Below are 24419 nucleotides of genomic sequence, written 5' to 3' on the forward strand. Positions count from 1 at the left end.
GCTTAGTATTCATACAGATGCGTTAGTTTTAAATAAGCATCAAATGATGTATCATTGAAATGGATTGAAAGTAATAAGCTCATTGGGGAAAAAAAGTCATTTCAAAATTTTCTTTATGATATCTTCGTGGAATTTAACATTGTAAGAAACTAGAAATCAAAACTCTAAATGTACATAAAGCTGCAATTTTAATAGAACGGTTAAACTGGGTTCTAATCCCGATGAATAGTTTGGCGGTACAAGTGTTTTTGTAATTTTCTTGCTACAATACAAACCAGCTGCCCCTACGTATAACGAGCCAATTCCCTTCACCTTAAGTAAATAGCTGTTATGTGATTTTCATGCTGAATTTAACAAATAAATATAACGGAGCATTAACGAGCATGGTCAATAATTAGATTGTTGAGAATAGATCTCTTATCTAACAAGTGATAAATTATTCACTGGATTTAGATATTTTAAGAGAAACAACTTATAATTTATTATTTAAATAACCAAATGGTATTAAATGCTCCAAAATCTTTATAGGAAATGTACAGTTTTAGAAACTATGCTATTTGAACAAGCTAAAATCACTAAAACATGATTAGCCAGTAACGAATTTTTTTTTATTCCCCATTCGTGCTCTCGTGGTTTAAGCAAGCACGTCAAACTTGCAGTTGCAAGGTCCAAAAATATATTAAATTTCTGTAAAATCTTTTAAAGATTATTCAGGTACTACATATCCGATTTGGCAATGGTTGCCATTTACTATTGTTAGGGTGAAAGAAGCTTCAGTAAATTACAGAATAACGAAAAAATTATGCAAAATCTTTTATTGGTAAAAAAAAAGTTCAAACGCGACTATACTTTCTCTAGAATATAAAGTCAGTTAAGTAATCAAGAAAAGTTATTGTCGATTTTGCTTATTAAAAGCAAAAAATATAAATTATAAGAAAATATTTTAAATTAATGCAATACTTTTTTATATTATTTGTATTACTATTACATTATTTCATTGCTTTTTGCTATTTAAAAATAGTTTTTATTTAAAAATTAGCGATTTTATTTAAATCGTAGAATTTTTATTTAAAAGTTATACCGCACTGCATGCATTAATTTTCTGAATATAAAAAGCTGCGATTCAAAATTATTATAAGAATTATAGTATTATGATTTAATATATAGTTATTTTAGTTAAATATAAAATGTATGATATAGTTATTTTATTATATACAAAGGTACACATTTAACTCTTTGCCCCAAACAAAAACTAATTCTGTGCAGGACTCTGTTTCCAAGGCACACATTTAAAACTTTGCTCCAGAAAAAAATAAACCTATGCAGGGCTCTGTTTCCACGTATTGGATAGTGTTAACGAATTTGATAAATATCCGCATAACAGGGAAACCAGCATTAGCCAAAGGGTAAAACCGCTGAATATTGGTAGGTCGGCCCGGCCTCGAATCTCAGTTAACAAACTTACTACTTTAGAAAGTTTATTCATATAAAATAAAATGTGTACCAATTTCCCTTATAAAATTTAAAGCGAAGGCATCCTTTTCCGTGATCAACAGGCCAAGTGTTATTTGCTATATTCAACAGAATAAAAAAAGAAACGCTCTCGTTAACAAGGCTGGCGAAATATCCATCGTTCGCAACCGGTTAAGAGTTGAAAACCGGGATTGTCCCAATTCAATATAAAATGTAAATGTTCTCAGTATTTTAATAGCAAAACCAGTAAACATAATAAAAAGATATCATCAGCTTCACATAGCTTTCAGATACATTTGTCTCATGATAAACTTTCCAGAAGAGCTTCGTTAAGGAACGGGAAAGAACGATGCCATTTTATATAAAACAAGTAAGAGAACTACTAAATAAGTTTTTAATTCAAATATATTTGTGTTCAAAAAATAAGCAACAAATGCAGACAAGCAAAACTACCCTAAAACGCAATCCCTCAGTTCCACCTAAAAAGGGACATGCGGAACCTATGCGTCAGTTCCTAAAAAGCGATAGTTCCGTGTAATCTGAGATTGCCAAGGCGGAAAGCATGAGACGAAGACACCATTTGCATGATAAAATGCTTTGGAGGGCTGTCAAGATTTGCAAGCAGGAACAAGACAATCCTCTGTTGCGAGAGAACTGAATGTGTATCGAGGTATTATTAAAAAAAAGCTGTGGAATCGTTACCAAAGGGATCGAAGCCTTGTAGAAGGCATGCATCTGGACTGGACGCCGGAGCATTAGCTAAACTGCAGACGATAGCTTCCTGTTGATATATGCAAGTCGCCATGTAACACTAACAGCACGTTAGATGCGTCGCATTACAAGGATGCGACGGCCTATATCCCACCAAACTGTGTCACGTCGACAGCATGAAGGTGGACTGTACGCCTTGCGACCTGTGGATTGTGTTCTTTGTTCCCATCGCCTGTCACAACGTTGCTGAATTGGGCCCATAAACATCGCAGTTGGACATCAGAGCACCTACTCTTTATGGATGACTTTTTGTTTAACATCTAGAATGATTTTCAAAGGAGAATGATACTGCGAGAACCAGCGGCACACTATTGGTTACCAAACATCGTCGAAAGAGACCAATACAGAGAAGGAGGCTTACTCGTATGGGCTGGAATAACAAAGAACGGCCTCACCGACCTCTACGTGATTCCCGGTGGTTTCGTCATAGCTGCCCGTCATATGAAAAGTGTTTTGATAACAGAAACTATATGAAAAATAACTGATGATTAGAGAAATCGAGGAAAAAATATTTTTAAAAAATGAATTGTTTATTTTTTACTGTGAACAGTGCATACTTAAAGAACAATACTTGTAAAACTGAAAGTAAAAATGTTAGAATTTTATGATTAATTAGCTTATTAAAAATTAATTATTTAAAATAAAACTAATTAGATGTTCCCTTTCGATGGGATCCGTAATATCTCGGTTACCTCAGTCAGTCATAAAACTGATAGTAGAACCACAAGAATTTGCTAAGAGAAACCATAAGACAACATCTGAAACTGCAAGAATTCCTTTTTAATTAATATTTTATTATTTTGATCTGAATATGAAATAAAATACAATTAAAATATCCTATACAATAAGCTTTTAAAATTGATTTGATAATTTATGCACTAAAAGGGGAAAAATAATTTATAATATATTTTAATGGGAATAATATACTAAATAATTCTGTTTACAGAAATCTTCTACAATTTTGTATCGCGAATAATAACAGCGTCGGACGTCCATGATAATTTAAGAAATTAATGATTTATAGTACATTTGACAGTGCAGCTAAAATAATGCATTTCATTATTTAAGTTCACTTTGCTTTTATTATTTGTGATATAAAACTGTAGATGAAATCTATAAATAGAATTATATAATCTACTATTCTCATTAAACTATATAAAAAGGCTCTCGTCAATGACAAGGCGTTGCCACGATAAATTTCGTCGGCTTACTCTGATGTCAGAGACCTGATCTGATGTTACTATCGATCGGGGGGAGATACAACAGTATATAAAAAAATATTTTTCTTCTTTCAGTACGTTTGTAGGGTCCAGGTGGGTTAACTTCTGTCTGGATACAGGAGTAGCAGGAAACTACACAGAAGAAGGGTTCAAACCCTTTATTAACTCTTTAAAATTTACAATGCGTCAACTCAAAGCTAAAAAATTTCGCCTCTACTTGGGCGGTAACTGAAAAGCAGGTAATTAAAAATTAAAAGTTCAAATGTACAACAAGTGCTAAACTAACCTACGGGGCTCAGCGAGATCTCGAACTTCAACCCCCTTCTAAGCTAGTGGTAGTAAGGCAATGCAATTAAGCCACTTGAAGCAGCAATAAGAAAATCGCATACTGCCAATTCGTCATCAAGTGCGGTAAAAGATGGCAAACTTCATCATTAAAGGCGCTAAAATGGCAAATTCGAAAGCAATTTTTCCATGAGAAACGCTTTTTTCCCGCATTTTCTTCATATGGCAGGATATTTTTTTTAAATGTAGAAAACCACTAAAATAATATTTTTTATTAAATTCGTGAAAATTTCAAAACTATATTTTTAGGTATTGAAATTTTAAAATAATATACATCAAATAGTCTAAGAAATTGCGAGAGTTTCAAAAATTTACAAAATGTTCAGAAATTCAGTTACAATTTTCATACAAGCTTCACTGAAAAGACGTTTTTGCTGTTTATTCCATGACATAATGAAAAATACTATTAATAGTTATTTTAATTCTTTCGTTATATGCTCAAAAAATCATTTTAAATTTAAAACATATAAAAAGAATTTTGAAATATTCGCTTCACCATGGTGCATTAACATCGACCAAACAGTGTGCACAAAATTTGAACTCTGTAGCTTATTATAAGTAAATTAAAAATTGATGACAAAATTCCACTCACAGTGAAACACTATGAGTAAACTAAATAAAAGGTTATGAAACTGAATTTTATTAAATCTTGAATCAGTATGTGGTTTGGCTGTGAATTTAAATACGTAATTTAGAACTTTCCTTCCATTTTCTACTGTACACTTTTGCAGATCGTGATTTCTGATTAAAAAAAATAACGAAATCTAAACAAAGCAATAGACCGATGTATTTTACAAAAACGTGTTGATCAAAATTTCACCCCTTCGACAAATTTTCTGAGGAAGAGTAGCAATAATGATGATGATAATTATAATAATGATAATACTAGTTAAATCTTCAAAAAAAAAAAAAATAAAACGTTCTTATTATGCAATGTTACGAGTTTTTAGTTAAGACAGAAATCAACGGGAGACGTTAGGAATTAATGTTCCGCAGGACTACAATTTCATTAAAAACCAAACGATCGTGATCTTTTTTGCTTTTTACATTAAAAGTAGAATTTCTAGGTGAAAATTGCAATTTTCAGATTATTTCGTTAAGTCTTTCAATCCCGTGTGAAAAGAATTTTCATCACATTTGACGTGCAAAATTATTTTTGTCACTAGTTTCAAGGATTACTTCAGGGACGAGATGCCCGGTCACGCCATGTAAGAAACCCAGTATTGTTTCCTGCAGTGATTTGTCACTTTAGTTTTTTACTTTTAACTTGCACACCTCTTCCAGTACGTGGGTCTATGAATCGTCATATACTTTCACCTTAAGTGACACACGCAGTAGTGTCACCCCTGATTTCTTATCAACTATAGAAATAACGGAACTGGTTCAGTGACGACACTCGCAGAATTAGAAAACAGATATTTTAACGTGAATGTTAAATTCTTCCTTGAAATTCCTCTCATTTGAAAGTCAACTGCGTTTCTTCAATTAAAAATAAGAGCTCGTGGCGTCTATTGAATTGGTAAAAAATAAATAATCTTGATACTACCAAGGCTAAAATAATCTCACCAAATAAGTAAAGGCAGAGATTTTGAGATTCCTGTAGATAAGTCAAGGACATTTAGAAATCCTTATATATAGTAAGAGAAAAACTTGCAATTTTGTATAACTCTTGCTGTTTGCAGAAGAGTGGTAAGTTATCCAAATTTCTCTGACAAGCGTAGGAAAGACCTTTTTCATCATGAATGTTCTGGTAAGTTTAACTTCAGTTTTTAGACCTTATCAACTGCTTCTTAACGATACCTTTTTGCTATACTCCCATCTTTGTTCGATATGCACTTCAGGAATTCTTTGCCTATGATTAGAACTCACAAATCAGATAATTAATTCGTTCATTTTCGACCCACTTTGTCGTATTTTATAAATTTAAAGATAAGTTTTATTTCAGTTTAATGTGCTTTCTCGCCTACGAACTACGCATTTCAGCTGTCCAGCATGTATCAACAAGCAATTGCAGAACGTTAATTACCTCATTTAACTCAAATCTAATAAGCTTGAAAAAGTGCTAACCCGACTGAGTGAAAAGAGAAGGATAAGGATAAGTATCAGAATGCCAGTATTCACTGTGGTTAAACGAATGGCTAGTCTTCCAACATAGATTAGAAAATGAACACCCAAAAGGTACACAAGGGAAATGATATCACATTATGCTTTAAGAAAATAAATGAATTTGTTCTCTCTTCCTCCCCCTCTTTTTTTTCTAATTAAAGGTACTTTTTATGTTATGCAAAAAATTTTGCGAGCAGTCAAGGGCTGCATTTGACAATGTTGAAAAACTACTTCAGTTTTAAAACTACTGATTTTGGCAAATAACAATTAATAACGAAAATAACACCTGTATTATATTTTCCAGTAAGCGAGTGGATAAGACCTCTGAATACTTGTATATCAGCTAGAAATCTAGTCCTGTCGAACGGGACAAGAGTTTTCATAACTTATCTCGTGTGTAATGCGAATATGAGCTAGTTTAAATTAGAAAACCCTCTACGAAAGCATCTTTCTTTCGAGCAGACAGAACACACGGGCTTTGCCTTATTCACTTATAGTTTTAAAATGTACTTATGATAAAAAAAATACAACAAAAATTCTTAATACTAAACCTTTATGTTAATATAAAAAGTAAATTACAAAAGATGATATTTTCATGTTAACATTTTTATTAATAAAAGCTCAGCAAAATATGCGGTGATACATAAGAAAATATACAGGAATCTTAGGAAACAGCTGTAATGATATATATATTTAATGATTAAAATTCAGAATTATTATTTAATTAATGTGAGGAAAAATGTAAATATTAATCGTTTTATGTACTTTTTAACTCCTTAATTATTAATAAATTTTTAAATAAAGAATTTTAGAGAAAAATAAATAAAATATTTCTCACCAAATTTTTACCTCATAGTTTGCTTTAAAATACTCTCTAAGGAAACAATATTTCATTGTTATACTCGAATTATTATACTACTCGAATTATGGTAGAAAATAGATTTGAAATGAAAAAGGTTTTTCTAACAATTCTAGGTTGCAGTTATTTACAAATGACTGTAAACTATAAATCTAAATATTTATTAATCTAAATATTTAATTTAATTACCGTATAACCACACATGATTTTTAAAAATATTTATCACATACGGAAATTACACGATTAAAGAGACCCATTAGGCCTTTTATTTCTGCGCAGGAAAGGTGAAAATGTGCAGTACCCTAGCCGAGACTACTTCAGACCTCCCGATTGTTAGTCGCATGTGCTCTGCAATTAACCACAAAGATAGACGGCAAGAAGGGAGAAAATTCTTTAAATGGTCATTAAATTTTTTTTTTTTTTTTTTTTTTTTGTAGCCAAATGTCTTCTAACATCATCTTTGCAAATATCAGCAATTGAACTCCAGTCTTCTAGCTGCTAGCTGGATGCGTAGACATTTGCATCATACGGCAGGGATATCCTTAAATCCTTATCTATGACTTTATTACAAAATCGCATAATTCATTTCCTACCTATTTAGAGGTATTTTCTATAAAATGCATATTAATATTATTGAAATGAGATCATTCTTAGTTATTCTTATGACGATTTTGTTTTATTTCCTACGTATTATTATTATTATTATTAAACGAAGAGATTATAATAATATTATATTAACATTATATTTAAAAAGTTATGTTCACCATTTCCATCGGTTTCTTTATAAATGTAAAGAAATTTTATGAGATGTGAGTTATTGGTCTTTCTTTGTCATATTTAGTCCTTAATTCTGTTAACTTATAGGAATATTCCGTTATTACACTTTAGTACAGTAAAATCAGCATCGTAACAATAAACCGAATTTTTGTAGACAATTTTTATAAGAATTTCCAAAAATGTTAGGCAAATATGTTTGCGCAGTAAAAATACATAATATCAAAAATAAATCAGATTATAAACGTACAAATATTTGGAAATTTATATTAATGTTAAGTAATAACTTTGTTTATTGCATGATTACGTATTTTTACAGCAAATCTATATTGTTGTGAGTAATTTTGTTGTCAAACTAAGCTTTAAAAATTAGTAATTTTACTGCCAGTGGCTAGTAAGGTATGTAATATGCATATCACATATGGATACAGATGATAATGTTTTACTGCAGTCACATATGGTAAGGTTTTATTGCCAATGGCTGATACGGTATTAAAATTTCATTTATTCGTCTCATTGTCTGATAAAATATTATTATCGAGAAATATTATTATCCGGAAGAGCAACTGACATAAATTAGCGACTACAAACATGTTTTCCTGCTTCTAAAGTGAATTAACTATCATTGGAACCCCCAGAGTTTTGTATTAAAATTTCATTACAATGTGCTATTTAATTATAATCGTGTATTCTCAAAATGCAATAATTTTTTTAATTATTGTAGTACATGAAAGCATTTTAGCATACCTGTCTTCACTAAAAGTGCCTAAGGACAGTTATAAAAGTTTTATTGCTTTAAATTTCATTTAATAAGCACAAGAACGGCTACTTTAATTAAAAAAAGCAATGGTATGGATTTATTATCATGACCTAGCATCTAAATGGACTTAAATTTGGTCCTTAATGCTACGGTTTATCGATTAATTGGGCGAAATTAATTTTAAACTCTGCGGTTTCATATATTTATTAAAAACATTAGTTGACATGTTGTACGTGTAATGTTTCTTGGCGGATGTCATTCAGTTGATAGATAAATCCAGTTTATTAATTCCTTTAAGTCACAAATACTAGTACGTAAGACATAAATGAAAGTACTAAATATTTTCTTCCTCAGGTAACATTTTATCAACAAATAATTATAATGAAAAAAATTGTTTTTAATATAAACTCATATGCTTCGTAGTCCCAGTTTTATAAATTGTATTTAAAATGTATGCATTTTAATAAAAGATGCAACTTTTATTATGTAGTTTCCTTTTACTTGGTTAGATTTTAGATAAGTCAAAACTTCAAAAAGTAAAAGAAGCTTTATAAAAACTTATTATGAACTAAGAAGATATATACTTATTATTATACACTAAGAAGGTGCATATACATATATACTTTAATAAAAAGTACATGAAATTAAAAACGTCTCATTGTTGCTCAACTAAAGCAATTAAGAGAGATTAATTCAGATGTCGAAAAATACAATATAATTATTCATGAGTATGTCAAAGCACTTAAAATATCTCAAAAGAAAATTTTTCTGTTAAAGAAAAGAATGCGTGCTGAAAGCAGTAATTAGAATTAGATTTTTAACGGATTTTTTTAAGTTCCTATAGTAATTTGAAAAATGTTAGCATGAATCCTTCTGCATGAACATATCAATGAAAGATGTAAGTTAAAAAAGGCATTTTTAAAAACATTTATTTAAGTATACAGCGTATCGATAAAAATAGTCATGTATGTTGTAAGATCTGTCTGTTCTATTCCACATTAACTAGATCCTAAAATGAACCTGGCGAATTGTCGGACAGGCGTAAATGAAATGACAGCACAGAAGAAGGGTGAAACTAACTCTTTATTAACTCCAACTAATAACAGAAAGGCACGTGTTTAACAATAACACTCTGAACATGCGGTGAAACTTAAACGTAGAATATAAATCAATTCAAAATCTAATTAGAATATTGCTAGATTAGCACGCTAAATTATGCTAATTCAACAAATCCTAACAGGCGTGAAAATTATCCGAAAGGGCCAAGGAGCGTACGAGCGTAACAGCGGGATAGCAACAAAACGTCCTCTGGCTCGCGAAAACACGCTCTGAATAAAGTCAGATATTCACCCGTTTAAATACTCACTTCACTTAACTTTAAATTTAACATCCTGGTGAGGAAATATGAGGGAAGTTGAGAAGTTCAGGAAAGGTATCAAACTTAAAATAATTTGTTATGCAAAATAAGGGAAACCCTACAATACTTAGGAAGAAGTATAAGAAGGTTTTGAATTAGGTATTTCAAAATGCTCTTCAAATGGTTAATTAATTCTTATATTATTATTCCGCTTAGGAAAAATTAATGAATAAACGTTAACTTATTATAAAAATTATTTCAAATATGAAATCAAAACCTAAAATTTCGTTAACGATTTAAAAATTTTTAAGAATATTTTTATTTTATCTGTTTAAAACCAATCATTTCAGATCATCGAATAACCCATGAACCGTTTCATCTAATGCAGATGAAAGATCAATGTATTATTCATATCCGTTATTGCTAGATTCCGCTAAATTAAAGTTTTATTAATAATATTATTCATATCCGTTATTAATACATTCGGCTAAATTGTATTGTATAAAGTACGTTAACAGAAGATTTTGAACATTTTTAATTCATATTAAATTCTAAATATTAGTATTTTGAACCTCTTTGAGAACGAGTAATCTCAACATTGTTATAAATTGCGTAAAATTTGGCCTTTGAACTTATTTTCAAATGAGAGCATTTATTGCATTTTAAAAGGGGAACGTTAGTATCTGTTTAAATCGGAGTTTCAAGAGGGTCTAGAATTATAGGCAATAAAATAAGCAAATCTCTTACAAAAGATACTCAATAATTTAAATTTTTAATAAAAATAATTTTTTATTCCTTATTCGCAAACTAATATCTTTCAACAGTATAATTCGGTTTAAATGATAAGTTATATGGAGACTTCTGCAATATGACTTAGATCGAAAATATTTCACCTTAAGCTGTCAAATAAAAAACTGATATGGTATATATATATATATATTACGCCATTACAATAATAGTATATTATATTACAATACATTACCATTACAATAATGGTATATTATATTACAATAATACATATGTATTAACACAACAACGGAAAAAGAACTCAATTTTTTTTCTAGTTTAAATAGTTGTATGTAATGCAATTGATTCTATTTTTACAGGTTGTTTTTTCAGTTTTTTGCCTTTTCACCAGTGGCTTAGCTACCTTTGATAACTTGTACTATCAACCATCCTCCTACATCAGCAGTTATGGATACCCATCATATAGCAGCTCTTACGGCAGCTATGGTAGCTATGGTAGCTCCTACAGTCCATTGTCATATGCCTCGTATTCGGCACCAGTTTCATATGCTGTGAGTAAACCAGTCACCTATGTCAAAGAACACACAGCCCCTGCTGTTTCTTACATCAAGCAGTATGCAGCACCTGCGGCCGTCTCTTACGTCAAAGAGCAACACGTAGCACCTGCTACCGTGTCTTACGTCAAGGAGCATCATGCACCTGCCACAGTCTCTTACGTCAAGGAGCATCATGAACCTGCCACAGTCTCTTACGTCAAGGAGCATCATGCACCTGCCACAGTCTCTTACGTCAAGGAGCATCATGAACCTGCAGTTTCAGTTCAGCCCGTGTCCTACGCTGTCAGCAAACCCGTTACGTATGTCCAGAAGTATTCTGCGCCTGCCGTTGCAGTTCAGCCCGTTTCCTACTCTGTCAGCAAACCTGTTACCTACGTCCAGAAGTACTCTGCTCCTGCAATCTCTTACGCACCTAAGAGAGTCTCTTATGCTGTGAGAAGTGCTCCCATCACGTACACCACTGTTAGCAAGCCAGCCACTACATACACGAAAACCTACACAGCACCTGCTGTCACTTCAGCCTCCTATATCAGCAGGCCCATCAGTTATGCCAAGACCTACACAGCACCCACCTCTTACGCTTATTCTTACCCAGTAAGCTACAGTTATGGAGGTGGACTTGGTGGCTACAGTTATGGAAGTGGACTCGGAGGTTACAGTTATGGAAGTGGACTTAGTGGCCTTAGTTATGGAAGTGGACTTGGATACAGTTACGGAAGCGGACTTAGCAACAGCTACGGAAGCGGACTTAGCCACAGCTACGGAAGCGGACTTGGCCACAGCTACGGAAGTGGGCTTGGTGGCTACAGCTATGGAGCAGGGCTTGACTACGGAAATGGCTATAACTACTTGGGACATTATGCTTACCCTCAAGGCTATTATTCCTATTACAAAAAATAAACGATTACTCTTGTAAGTTGAAAAACATTTATTTTCATTTAGTATTTAATGATTTGAAAAATTAAAAATATTCAGCAATGATATAATAATAAATTATACTCTCCTGTTCGGTAAATTAATTATGCGTTTAAATATTTATCAGCATAAACCGCAAGTTTACAATACACTTGTAGAAACATTAGGTACATTTTTGGAAGCAGGCAAGATGAAAGCTTAGCAACGCCTTCGCCGAGAATCGAACCGCGAACCTCTGGAATACCGGCCCAGTGTGCAGAGTCACTACACCACGAAGGACGCTAGCAAAGTGGGAGAAATACCTTACACACTATTCAGTTTCATTAAACAGCCCTAGTAAATCGGAAATAGTTTTGAAAAATGTGTTTATTATTAATAGCAAAATCTACAATATTTTTTAAAAAATCAAAAAATACTTTTTTTTCTTAGACAAGATAATACGAGGAAAATCTGTTATATGTGATTAAAGCAATTTTTATCTCTTTCTTAACGAATTTTATTTCTTTCTAGCCTGTCATATTGCTTTTCATTATCATGAATCTAATTTCTTACAGGAAGCGGACAGAGTAACATATGAGAAAAATTCTTTGGTATAATAAGATTTCATCCAATGTTTTTACAAGAAATTCACCTCAATTCAGTTCAGTATGAGAATGAAGAAATATATAAAAGTATGAGTATATATGAAAATGAAGAAATATATAAATAAACAATGAATTTATCCTTCAATTTGATCACCTCCAAACATGAAGAGAAAAATATAAACCATAGTAAAATTTTCATTATTTCAGAATCAATAGTAAATTTTCATACTAATACATATGATTTTAATAAATTATTTACGCAACGTAAATTTGCATAATTAAATAAATAGAATATTAATTTATGAGACATTATAAAGCAATCGTAAGATGAGCGAATATCATAAGCTAGAAAATAATGCAGTAAGAGTAAGATTTTTTGAGCTAGAAAAGACTTTTTTTTTCAAAATAATAATGAGAAGAATACACGATAATGTAATATACCAGTAAGCTGCAACTCTCCTGGTCAATTTAATCAGCTTCATGGTTCACTTAGCAGAAGAATACACGATGTTTTTACACACCTTAAAATCAAAATTATGATATTGTGTGGCATTAGTATATTTAAAGTAAGTCTGTAACAGGAAAAAAGTATTTCGGAGGAAGCATAGAAGTATACCAACCCACGGTATCAAAATTTTGAAATTTTTTAGAACAGATGACTTATCAGTATATAAGGTTATTATTGGAAACTAACCAGTTTTTTATATTTTCAGCCTTTACTGTACCTTCTCATTTCCTCTCCAAAATGCAAATCAGTTACATAGTGTTAAAGCTGAGGTTTTAGGATTGCAAGATAGTGTGTATTTCTGCCTTTCGCGGGCACACTGCGTTAGTTCTGTAGCTCTGATAAAAGTTGTATTTTTTGGCTTTGTGTCATTGTTGCCGACATTTGAATTTGAAATGCAGGTTAGAAGTTCTGAGCCAGTTTATATTAAATTGGATTATCTTTGACTGCTACATTATATTTTAAACTGAAATTGATCGTTACTTTGGCTGCATTAGCACGAGTTGTGGCTAATATTGTTAGGATAAGAATGTGCACTTATGTTCTAAATTCTATTTGAATTAAAAAAAGATTATTTTAATCTTCCCAAATATGTGTAGTTGCTTCAAACTTGGCGATAATTCGCCATATGTGTGATAATGTTTGGGACTGTAACTTTGAATGCATCAAGGAAAACCCTATAAATTACAAAAAACAATATTTTGCTTACGTCTACTGCCGTTTTTGATTTATTGTGTAATACAATATAAGACTTTTTACTTAGTAAGACCAACTGTCATTCTCCCAATATTGTAATGAAAAAGATTGCTTATATTATCATCATCTCAATTTATTAACAAACATATACCAAGTTTAATATTTATACAAATATGTGAACTGTTTAATGCAATATATTTTCGTTTCTGCACAAGACTTCATTGTTATATTGTAATAAATCAAAATTTAAAACATAAAATTTTACTGTCGGTGCAATTTTATCAAATTTCTAAATCTTAGACTTCAAAATATGCTGTTTAATATGTTGTTTAAATATGTCACTACTTGTACATTATAATAACTTTAATCCATAAAATTTTTTAAAAATTTCTTGGAGAAATTAAAGTTCAACCGAAGCAATCTCCAGTGCTTAATAAAAGTGCTCCAGTGCTTAAATTTCTTCTCGACTGTGCCTATTTTTATTGCTTTTATGGGATAAATTAATTTATTATTCATAATTAATTAATAATGAAATAAATGAAATTTTCATGTTATATCTTTCAGGATATGACTGGCTTTGACATTATCTTCAAAATTCCTGCAGCAGCGAACTGGCAAAAAATCATTATGCAAAACTGAAAGAATTTTATAATTTAAAAACAATAAATATTTTTTTTTTCTGTTAGTGTGTGTGTTTAAAGTTTCACTTCATATAGTTACATAAAATAGGTTTAAAAGTTTTTTAATAAATTAATGAAGCAAATTTTTCCTTTAATCCCCAGTTGCATCTGAAACAAAACAAAAAGTATTTTGAAAGTCCTGTGTCATATTAATGTGCAAAAAAGGGATCTTTCGAAATACTTAATTTGTATGCACTTTTTGATCGACCTCCCCAAAAATCTGAAAACAGGGTTATTTTCATTATTTTAAGCTGTATTGCTGATATCTTATATTATATTGCTGATATCTTTCTAATAAGCATTTTGTGTCAAAATTATTGATCTAATGTAACAGAATATGACATAATCATGTCCCATGGACGCAGATTAAACCGTCTTATTCTTTACACAACTTGCAATCACAATTTGTATGCAAATGGAACAAAATAGCTGAAATTATAACATTTAGCTAATTTTTACAAGACAATTTCACTCAACGCACAGTAAACACAAAAGACAAAATCTACTTTGGTCTATATTTTCCCCCGGCATACAATTTCCTGATAACCAAACTGTTATATAGCAGCCAAAACCGCAGTTTTGCTGTTCGTCATTTTAATTATTAAGAATTTTGCACAGTTTGAAGTTATAAAGGCTTTTCTACTATCAAATCTAACTCGGAGCTTTTAATCCGCATCTAGCTGATGTTTACTGACCATTCAGAGATAAAAAGTGAAATTACAAAACAGTTGGAAAATTAAATTTACTTAAATTTATTATAAATATTACCCGAAGTTTGCCAGACGGAAGGAAAGCTAACTCATCAGCAGTCGAGATGCAAAAATCGCTGAACACCGGTAGTTTTCCCCAAGTGAAAAATCTCTGCGAAAAGATTAGCTAATTGGGAATTTTTGTCATTTCTTCTATGTGAAAAGTGGAAGCAAGCCAATTTCCCTCAGAAAAAATCCTATACGAAAGCATCACTTCCCTTCGGTAGATAGCCTTAGAGTGTTTTCCAATAATCCAGTTATGATAGAAAACAAAACACTTTTTCATCCTTTTTTGCACTCAAGCAGGCACTGCAGGAACTCCAAAGAAATCTTTTTAATTTAGACCCTAAAAGTTCTAAATTATTTTAGAAGGTAGGCTTCAACCTTTCTCAAATTCGAACTAGAATACTTTAAATTCTCTTATTCCGACTAATATCCTTTTCTTAGATTGATATAGTATAAATCTTTCAAGGTAAATACTAGTACTAGTAACGTACGATAGCTCAGATTTTTAAGGATGCAAATAATCAACTTCAGGCAATCAATTATATTTTGTAAGTCTTACTAAATTATTATATTCGTAATTTATGTATTTTTGAAAAGAAAGAGGATGTTAAATGAAAAAATGTGTTCTGGGAGAGAAAAGTTAAATTATTAACGGAACGGGAAGACGTTATAAACAAAATTTGTGTAAATTTTATTCGTTAGCTTCAGTTAGCCTTATGTTAAATGATTTCTTCAATTTTACAAAGTTAGAATTCTTCCTAACGAGATTAATTAATTTAGATTAATAATAACGGTATTTATCACCAGATGTAAAATTCGTTTTCAAAAAATTCTGCTTAACGTAAATTATTAATTGCTTAATAATTCATTATCAGGAATCTACTTTTAGAATGTCAAAGTATTGAAAAAATATAACTGATTTAAAGCTCAGGATATTTATAACTAAGACGTGTTTATGTTAGTGAAATTTTGTATACTTGTTTGAATATCCTTGATACTATATCTACTATTTCATTATACAAATATATTCCAGATATTAAAGTATTTATAATAAAAAATAATGTATCTTCTTCGTAATTCACATAAAGTTGTAGTATGTGAACGGAACTTAGCCCCTCTAAATGTTGATCTCTAGATAATCGAATACAGTCAGGAGAATTTATATCCCAGTCTTAATCTCTAAGTAAAATAATTCCAACCCAGATTAAGGTTAAAGTAAACCTTAAGTTCGTCAGCCTAACTGTAACATAACCTGTGTAATAATAAAAACAGTTTCGTCAGTCTGTAGGAATAACTGAAACAAACTGAAGAACTGAAAGAAAGTTAAAGTAAAATTTAACTCATTAAAATATCAGATGTTCAAGCCTACAGCCGGCCTAAAAGCTTCAACTTTCAGCGAGCAATCACGGCTATCAAGACTAAATAAAATTGATATAATTCACAAACTAGGACAAATAGTAGTGAGGCGGCTAAGGATAGATGCCACAAGCTCTCCATTAACTAAAGAATTCTGTGCTTTTAGTACACTGTGGTGGAAGAAATTAGAAACCGTATAGAAACCGTATGACCGTATAGGCAAAATGATAAGATTACTGGTTAAAATACAAATCCGTTCATGTGCATTACATTATGGATTAACGAAACGGAATTTGAGCAGATATTTTCCAAATGAGAATATAATTATAATTAAAATGACTTATGTGAAGTATTATTGAAATATATTTTCCTAAAATCATTTGCAAATAATATGTTTTATATCTTAGACATAAAAATCCAATATTTTAATACAAAATTATAGATATAAATTTGAAATATTGATTAAAATTTTATAACTATAAAATTAAAAATAATTTCCAAAATTTCTTTGACAGAAGCATAATAGGTATGGGAGATATCAGAAATATAGCATGAGTCAACTGGTAATGCCTTTCAATACTGACTAAACCGCTAAAAATTGCAAGCTTTATAAGAGTTCACACACACACACACACACAAAACAAAAAAAACAAAAAACAAAAACAAAAACAAAAAAAAAAAAAAAACATGATTGAGGAGATGAGTAACTGCAGCTTTCCAAAGAATCCAGAGTTCGCCCATTATTTAAGTATTGTGCAATTTCGCCTTACATCCCACATCCAGTATTTATTAAAAGTAATGACATAGAACATAAGAAGATTACAATATAATTTCAATTCAAGCTGAAATTCACAAATGGAAAACATCTGTTTTGATATAACAAAACTAACAGATAAACATAATAAGTAATTGCTAAATATAATGAGATAAATATAATTAGTACTGGGAACACAATATTATGATGAACCGTATTGCTAATACAAAAGAAGTGTCCACGGGGTCAAATCATTTGAAAATAACGTAAAAAAACACTGTGAGGAAGAATTTGAGAGGTCAAGGATTTGGAAATGCTAAAATTCGGAATGCAGAAAATAATTTTGACATGAAACTTTTACAGTTTTAAAAAAGGTATTTAAAATAGTATGTTGGAACAGGTTATTACAGTCTATAAACTTCACAAGTAGAAAGAAGTCTTTTGAACATATTTCCAGGATATAAAATTTCATTAAATTTATGTAGCATGAGGTACTCGACAAAAGTCTAGCCGTAGAAAGAGGCCTCAAATCATTATGTAAAACTGGGAGAATGAAATCAATTGAAACTTTGGATAATTTTTTGAAAATCTAGATACTGATGTTTATCTTTAATTAGAAACCTCTGGAATTCCAGGAGAGGAGTTTGTGGGAATTGTATGTGACTATGCTCAGTTGAAGGGCATGAGAAAGTGTAATAAACAGAAGTTCCCTGTTCCCCACATGTAGAGATGTTGGAGTTTTCCATATTTCTTGCATAGAAATATGTGGGGAAGCGTCTGTGTCTTTTATATATATTAATTTAATGAAGGATTTGTGTACAGAGATGTGAAGCTTACACTGAGAATCAAATTAAACGTGCGTCTGCCCTGTAAAGCATTATTCCGTCAATATTTTGAAGCAAAATGTTATAGTTGGTATTTGAAATTTGAACGAGGCCATAGAAGGAGGATTTCAGAACAATCTTGATGAAGAGCTATTCCTTTGGGTAATTCGCCCACCAGCGGCGGAGCGGTAAAGCCGCTGAACACTGGTAGTTCGGTCCGAGGTTCGAATCCCGCGAACGGGCTGGCTGCATGGGCGTTTTCGTGGTTTTCCCCAGGTGTAACGTGTATACGAGCCAGTTTCCCTTAGAAAGTCCTCCACGAAGGCATCCCTCCCCTTAGGTAGATAGCCCTAGTGTGCTTTGCCGTAATTAAATAAACAAAACCAAACCTTTGGATAATTCATTTGCTTGATCATTACCAAAATGGCCACAATGTCCTTTGATTCATGATATTTGAACTTGGTAGTTTGGTATTAAAGCAAGAAGAGAATTTATGTCGGAAATTAATGGAAAGCGAAATAAAGGATTCTTAATAACTAAAATAGCTGCTTTGGAGTCAGATTTTATGGTAAGTTCGTTGAGATTTTTTACAAGATGCCTGTTTTAATTACTGTTTTTATGGCTGACAATTGAATCTGGTAAACACTACTATTATTATGGAGGTAACCTTTCCGTTTGATGATATTTGAAGGGGCAATTTTAAAATAGACTGAGTCAACTTTTTTTTTCAATTTTTGATCCATTAATATATGAATTGGAGATAAACTACTAGAATTTCAATTTTATTTAGCTTAAGTAATGCGCTAGATGAATAAGATTGGGATTATTTTTCTTTTCATAGTTGGAAAGCAGAAAGGTCTGGTTGTTAAATTCTACAGCTTGATTAAGCTGATGGACTTTCATGTAAGTGCTTTCCATATTTGCACTGATTAAGAGTGAAAGAGTACCGGTTAAAGTAACAAGAGCTATATTTAAGTTGTGCGATACGCTTGACCTAATGCAAAGAGTAAAAGGACTTTGAATTTAAACATTTAATCTTCCTCATTTGTTTAAAAAATTAAGGAAACTGTTATTTATACAGAATTATATTTGCGCTAATTTTTTACATTAAACTCTTCCTTATTTATTTTATAATGGAAGTATTACCGACAAATAACTTTGATTCCTACTTTTCATCAGTAAAAACTTATCTTCAGATCGGAATAATATCTAAAACTAGTTTTTTAACATATTTGTATAGTTTCCAGAGCAGCCACACCTTGCAGGCACCTAAAAATGATCTTAAAGCAAAATTCTTCGACAGGCGATTCGATCCATGTTCACTGCAGCAGCACTTTGAGTCTAAACTCAGTTTGAGGAGAGGAATCGATAATTTGTACACGTCTAACACTATCACCAGGTTAGCTGAAACCCAAAATAGTGAGTTGAATTCTTTTTTTAATTTCTCCAAACTCTGTCTAATTATATAAACCCTAATGGTAAGATAAGTTGTCGTACTAAATATTACAGATTTTCGGTTCAGATAAAATTTGAAAACTTGACTGCGGATGTTTGGCTAACAGATCTCTTATACTATTCATTTCACATGAGATCATTACATGCTAACACACAGCAAGGCAAGAAAAATGCTCACCGGAACAGATACTGCCTGCGCTAATTAACTAAAAATGTGTTGTCTGGAGACAAAGCATTGTAGACAAAGAAATTAAAAAATACAATTACACAAATACAGTTTGATGGCTGCTTACACCATATGCAAACCTAGCCAAGGTTTGACACCAAGGCATGCTACGCAGATTCATTACTCCATACGGTCCTCTTCCATTTATTCGCAAGTGCCAAGTTCCTTTCATCATTGTAAGCTGTTATAATTCTTGGACATCTTCATTTATATTCTTTTGAATCTCAGGCGATGTGAAGTATGACGCATAGTAGTTATATAAATAAATAGAAACACTTACCAAATATATAAGAGTCAGTGAATGTATGATATCACAAAAGATGTATTCTTTTCTGATGTACCACTCGTAACATTTTAAAGTCCATGTCTAAAATTAGCCATAAAATGCCAAAAACGTAAGGTATTTTATTTAATGTTTGTAGAGACATTAAGTATTTTTGTTGAAGGTCGGATAGCCGAAAAATGAGCAATCACCTTCGTCGGGAATCGAACCACAAACCTCTGAAATACCAATCCAGCGCGCAGAACCACTACACCACGAAGGCACGCTAGGAAGGCGGGAGAAATAACTTATATGTTTGCTTTTCTAATCAGTCTTAGTTAGTCTAGATATTGCACGAAAGCAGATAGGAAATGATAAGGTTGGTTCTAAAGTTTTGCATCTGCCATTTGTGTTCCTAGTCAGAATTATTAGTTACTCTTTACTGCACCTTTCATGTTTCTCCTTTATTGATTATTGCTTACTCAACATGAGTAGATCACATATGAGCGATATTCAGGATAACTATAAAGTGCTTCCCTGGTATTAAAATTTTGTATAAAATAACTGCGAAAGATAGAAATGTGTTTTTTTTATTACGTAGTTCTATTGTTATAGCTTTATTACCAGTAGATGACGCCAAGTAAAAATTAATTAGCGACAAAATGGCGTCGATAAAAGAAAACGTTAAATATGTTTTGTGATATCATCGAAACTAAATGGCGCATCTTCGGCGACTTAGAACTTTTTATGGGTGCAACTCTCCATACCTTGTAGCGGTGTCCGCCGATAACATCGCGGGCGAAAACGTCGCCGAGAAAACAACGCACGGCGAAAACGTCGTACTACAAAACATCTTGGGAGAAAACATCGCAGTTCTAAAACATCGTGGTACAAAATATCGTCGTCCAAAATAAAGCGGTTCAAAATCTTCGCAGTTTAAAAACATGGTCGTCGAAAATATCGCGGTAAAAAATAAAGTATCGACAAATCATCGCAGGACGATAACATCGCAGACATGCTTTTTTTCAGGCTTTAATAATTGTAAATGTATATTCCCATAATGATTTGTAAGTGCAAGATGGAAAGAAGGATAATTTTTACTTTCATATTTTTTATTAATTAATAAATTTTTGTTGAAAAGTAAGAAGGAAACTTAATACTTACGAATAAATTGAAGCAGAACAAGAAATAATTTTCATTATAAGAGTATTAGATTGACAAAAGTGAAGAAAATAATCTCATAATTGGCAATTCTTTATAGATAAGGTCATGCAGTTAGGCAGCTTCCTTTTTCTAAACTTTTTTATACTTTTAATGAAAAATTACCAGAGAAAACTTTATAAAAATGATTTATTAATGACCTTTGTTAGTTAACTATGTCAGTTTAAAATTCTATTAAGTGCTATAAGTTGCCTTAAATTTCAATGCTTGAATTTCCTTATTACTTTTTCAGAAAACAATTATTAGTTAATAAAAAATATGAAAGTAAAAATTATCCTTCTTTCCATCTTGCGCTCACAAGTCATTATGGAAATATCCATTTACAATTATTAAAACCTGAAAAAAGCACATCTGCGATGTTATCGTCTTGCGATGATTTGTAGATACTTTATTTTTTGCCACGATATTTACGACGACGATGTTTTTAAACTGCGAAATTTTTGAACCGCTTTATTTTGGACGACGATATTTTGTACCACGATGTTTTAGAACTGCGATGTTTTCTCTTTGCGATGTTTTCTCCCACGATGTTTTGTGTCACGACGTTTTCGCCTTGCGTTGTTTTCTCCGCAACGTTTTCTTCCGTAATGTTTTGGCCGCGATGTTTTCGGCTGTAACCCCTTGTAGCACACGAATCTCATTTGAAAGGTTTTCAAGAATCGGATGGCTTTCCAATAAATAGCTGACCTAGTGGTGGGCGACGAGATTCTTGATAACATTTCGTGGATAGGATAGAAGACATATAAAGTATCGAGTGTTTGCCACATTAGTTAGTGTTATTGATACTCTGAAAGCTAGAATGATAGACACATTACCAAATTTTACACAACGAATGCTGAAAACCACGTGGCGAAAACTGGAATATCTACTTGAAAATTTTTAAGCTGCAAAAAAAGTACAGTTTTAAATTTATTTATATATTATGTTCATTCCTGTTTATAATAAAAATAATTATTGCAGTTACCATTTTTAGAAAACTACGTATGTCTAGGTAATGGTGAAGTGTGCAATCTACCGCTTTTAGTTATTTATATTTATTTCTCAGATAGCGCCACTAGAACGCTATTTTTAGTATAAAAATAAGTAACAATAATTTAGAATACATAAATGGAAGTTCCATTAATAAATTTGAAGATAACTCATTAAAATTTTAGTTCTAAAATTTAATTGCATTGAATTAAAATTTCTTCCAGTTTTACAAAGCAAAAGTGGGAGTGGTCTTAAGAAGACCGTTTTTATGAGTCGTCCAACCATATGCATTACGAATGTCGAGGCAGCATGGCAAAAAATAGTCATCATTTTAATGAATCTTCACGTTTTTGCAAGATTTCTAACATATTTGTGCTATAAATTTCAATAGGTTCACAACTCAATAACTTCATAACATAAAAAATAACTAGCTTTCATATTCAAAGGGCGCGGAAAACGTTGGGAAAAAGAAATGATGAACATGAAATCAATTTTAGTAACGTTGTATAAAAAATAAATAATTACCATATCATTCTGACGTTTAATTATAACATTTTTCACGCAATAAAGTTTTTGTCATCAGAAAAATGCTTGATGCTCATCCTGTATTTTCTTAGCACTTGATTCTAAAGACACTTCTTGTTTCTGTATCGCTTTTAAGTTAAACGCATAGGAAATTAGGAATGCAAATTTAAACAAGGCATTTTTAAATACGCAATCTTTTAAAGGTTTAAGTATGCATTGTGCAGTTGTTTAAAATCCTAATGATTCCAGTTAATGAAATGTAGCTGATGTTTTTAGTACACGCATTGTTAGCTCATACCTTTCTTTTGTGTAAGCTCATACGCGAGCGAGAAGAACTTTAAAAAAGAATTGTGCCATGCGTTTAAAATAAGATATATGTATCTAAAGATTCGTTCTGAAAATTATTTTTTGTCTTCACATTCGGGAATATAGAATTATTGTTTTTTCTCTTAGATAGATACCGTGAACGGTATAGATTACTATAGGTACTGATTAACGCAGGCTCGAAATGAGTTTCATTTTTAACCTCATACTGCAGCTCTTCGGAAAGTAATAATAAGAAAACGAAATATAAAGTATATCTTCGGGCAAACAAAATATAAAGTAGAGACAAAAGACAAAATATAAAGTACACCATCGAGAAAGCGAAATCAAAACTAGACATTTTGTTACATATGGTATTATCGCAAACACGCTAATAGAAGTCGCCAAATTTTCAGGAATATGCCAAATTATGGCAATAACGTGCATAAACATTCTTCAGGCAACCATGCTCGTAGCTTCCATCAGTAAAACAGCGTCGCCATCTTCATATGCGTTCTTTTTATTGTATATCGAAGTACCAACGGTGTTTATAAAGAAGCATATTTTTCCCCTTAATTTTAAACAATGGACTTTATTAGTATTCTGAGAAACTACGCTAAAATTTCGTCCAGAATCTGTTTACGCTCAAAAATAAGATATATGTTCAAATGATGATACGCTCAAAAATACACATCGAAAAGGTGCACAAACTCGGCATCGTGCACACTCTAGGCATTTCTATTACGGTACTAGGCGATAATACGTAAGTACCGAAAATTTATATGGAAACCCAGAGCTATGCTCATCTTAGACTTAAATTTTGATTTATTCGTGTTGTTCAGAAAAAAAAAATTTCAACAGTGGACACGCGCTAGAAAAAGTTATTAAATATGTTATGCTAAAATACATTTTAAATGGCAAACTAGCTTTGGATTGATAAATGAAAACATTCCTATTCTGCGGGTCATATTTTGAGGAGTTTTACTTGAAAAAATCAGGAAGGTTACAAAGAAACGGAAATGTTTTTATAAATCTTTGTTATATATTTATTCATTCATCTAAAGCATCATTTTTTAACAATGAATAAAAATAGCCTTGCAGGATATTAATAAAGCAAATATGAAATCAAACTAAGAAAAAAAGAGCCTGAAGTGTTGATTAACATTAACAATTGTCCTGCTTCATCAGTGTGCTAATGATCCCAGTTTTAAGCAATTTGCTATTCGAAATGGGAAAACACATAGAGCATCTAGATAAAAATATTAAATATGTGTTTGTAAAGCAGGTTACGACTATACAGACTGTAAAATAGTATCTTAAAAAATATTTTTACAAAACAAAGAGTAACACCTAATTTGAAAAGAAACATGCCAGTGTAGAATTTAAAATCAGATAAAAAGAACAGACTCACACATAGCTT

General features: G+C 31.5%; 2 protein-coding genes across 3 annotated transcripts in view; one reads left to right on the forward strand and one right to left on the reverse strand.

Moving 5' to 3' along the window:
• LOC118186822 (uncharacterized) overlaps positions 1-24419 on the reverse strand; it is a 370423-nt gene that overhangs the window by 262781 nt on the left and 83223 nt on the right. The gene's annotated exons all lie outside the window — the stretch shown is intronic.
• LOC118184046 (uncharacterized) lies at positions 5404-14354 on the forward strand. The gene is made up of 3 exons (XM_035353682.2): positions 5404-5559; positions 10772-11881; positions 14234-14354. Exons 1-2 carry the CDS (start codon positions 5548-5550, stop codon positions 11867-11869), a joined length of 1110 nt encoding a protein of 369 aa, XP_035209573.1. The 5' UTR covers positions 5404-5547; the 3' UTR covers positions 11870-11881; positions 14234-14354.

Source organism: Stegodyphus dumicola, chromosome 8 (assembly GCF_044657685.1).
Source record: "Stegodyphus dumicola isolate Sdum_Otavi_A_Nest chromosome 8, ASM4465768v1".
In the NCBI taxonomy this organism is placed as follows: domain Eukaryota; kingdom Metazoa; phylum Arthropoda; class Arachnida; order Araneae; family Eresidae; genus Stegodyphus; species Stegodyphus dumicola.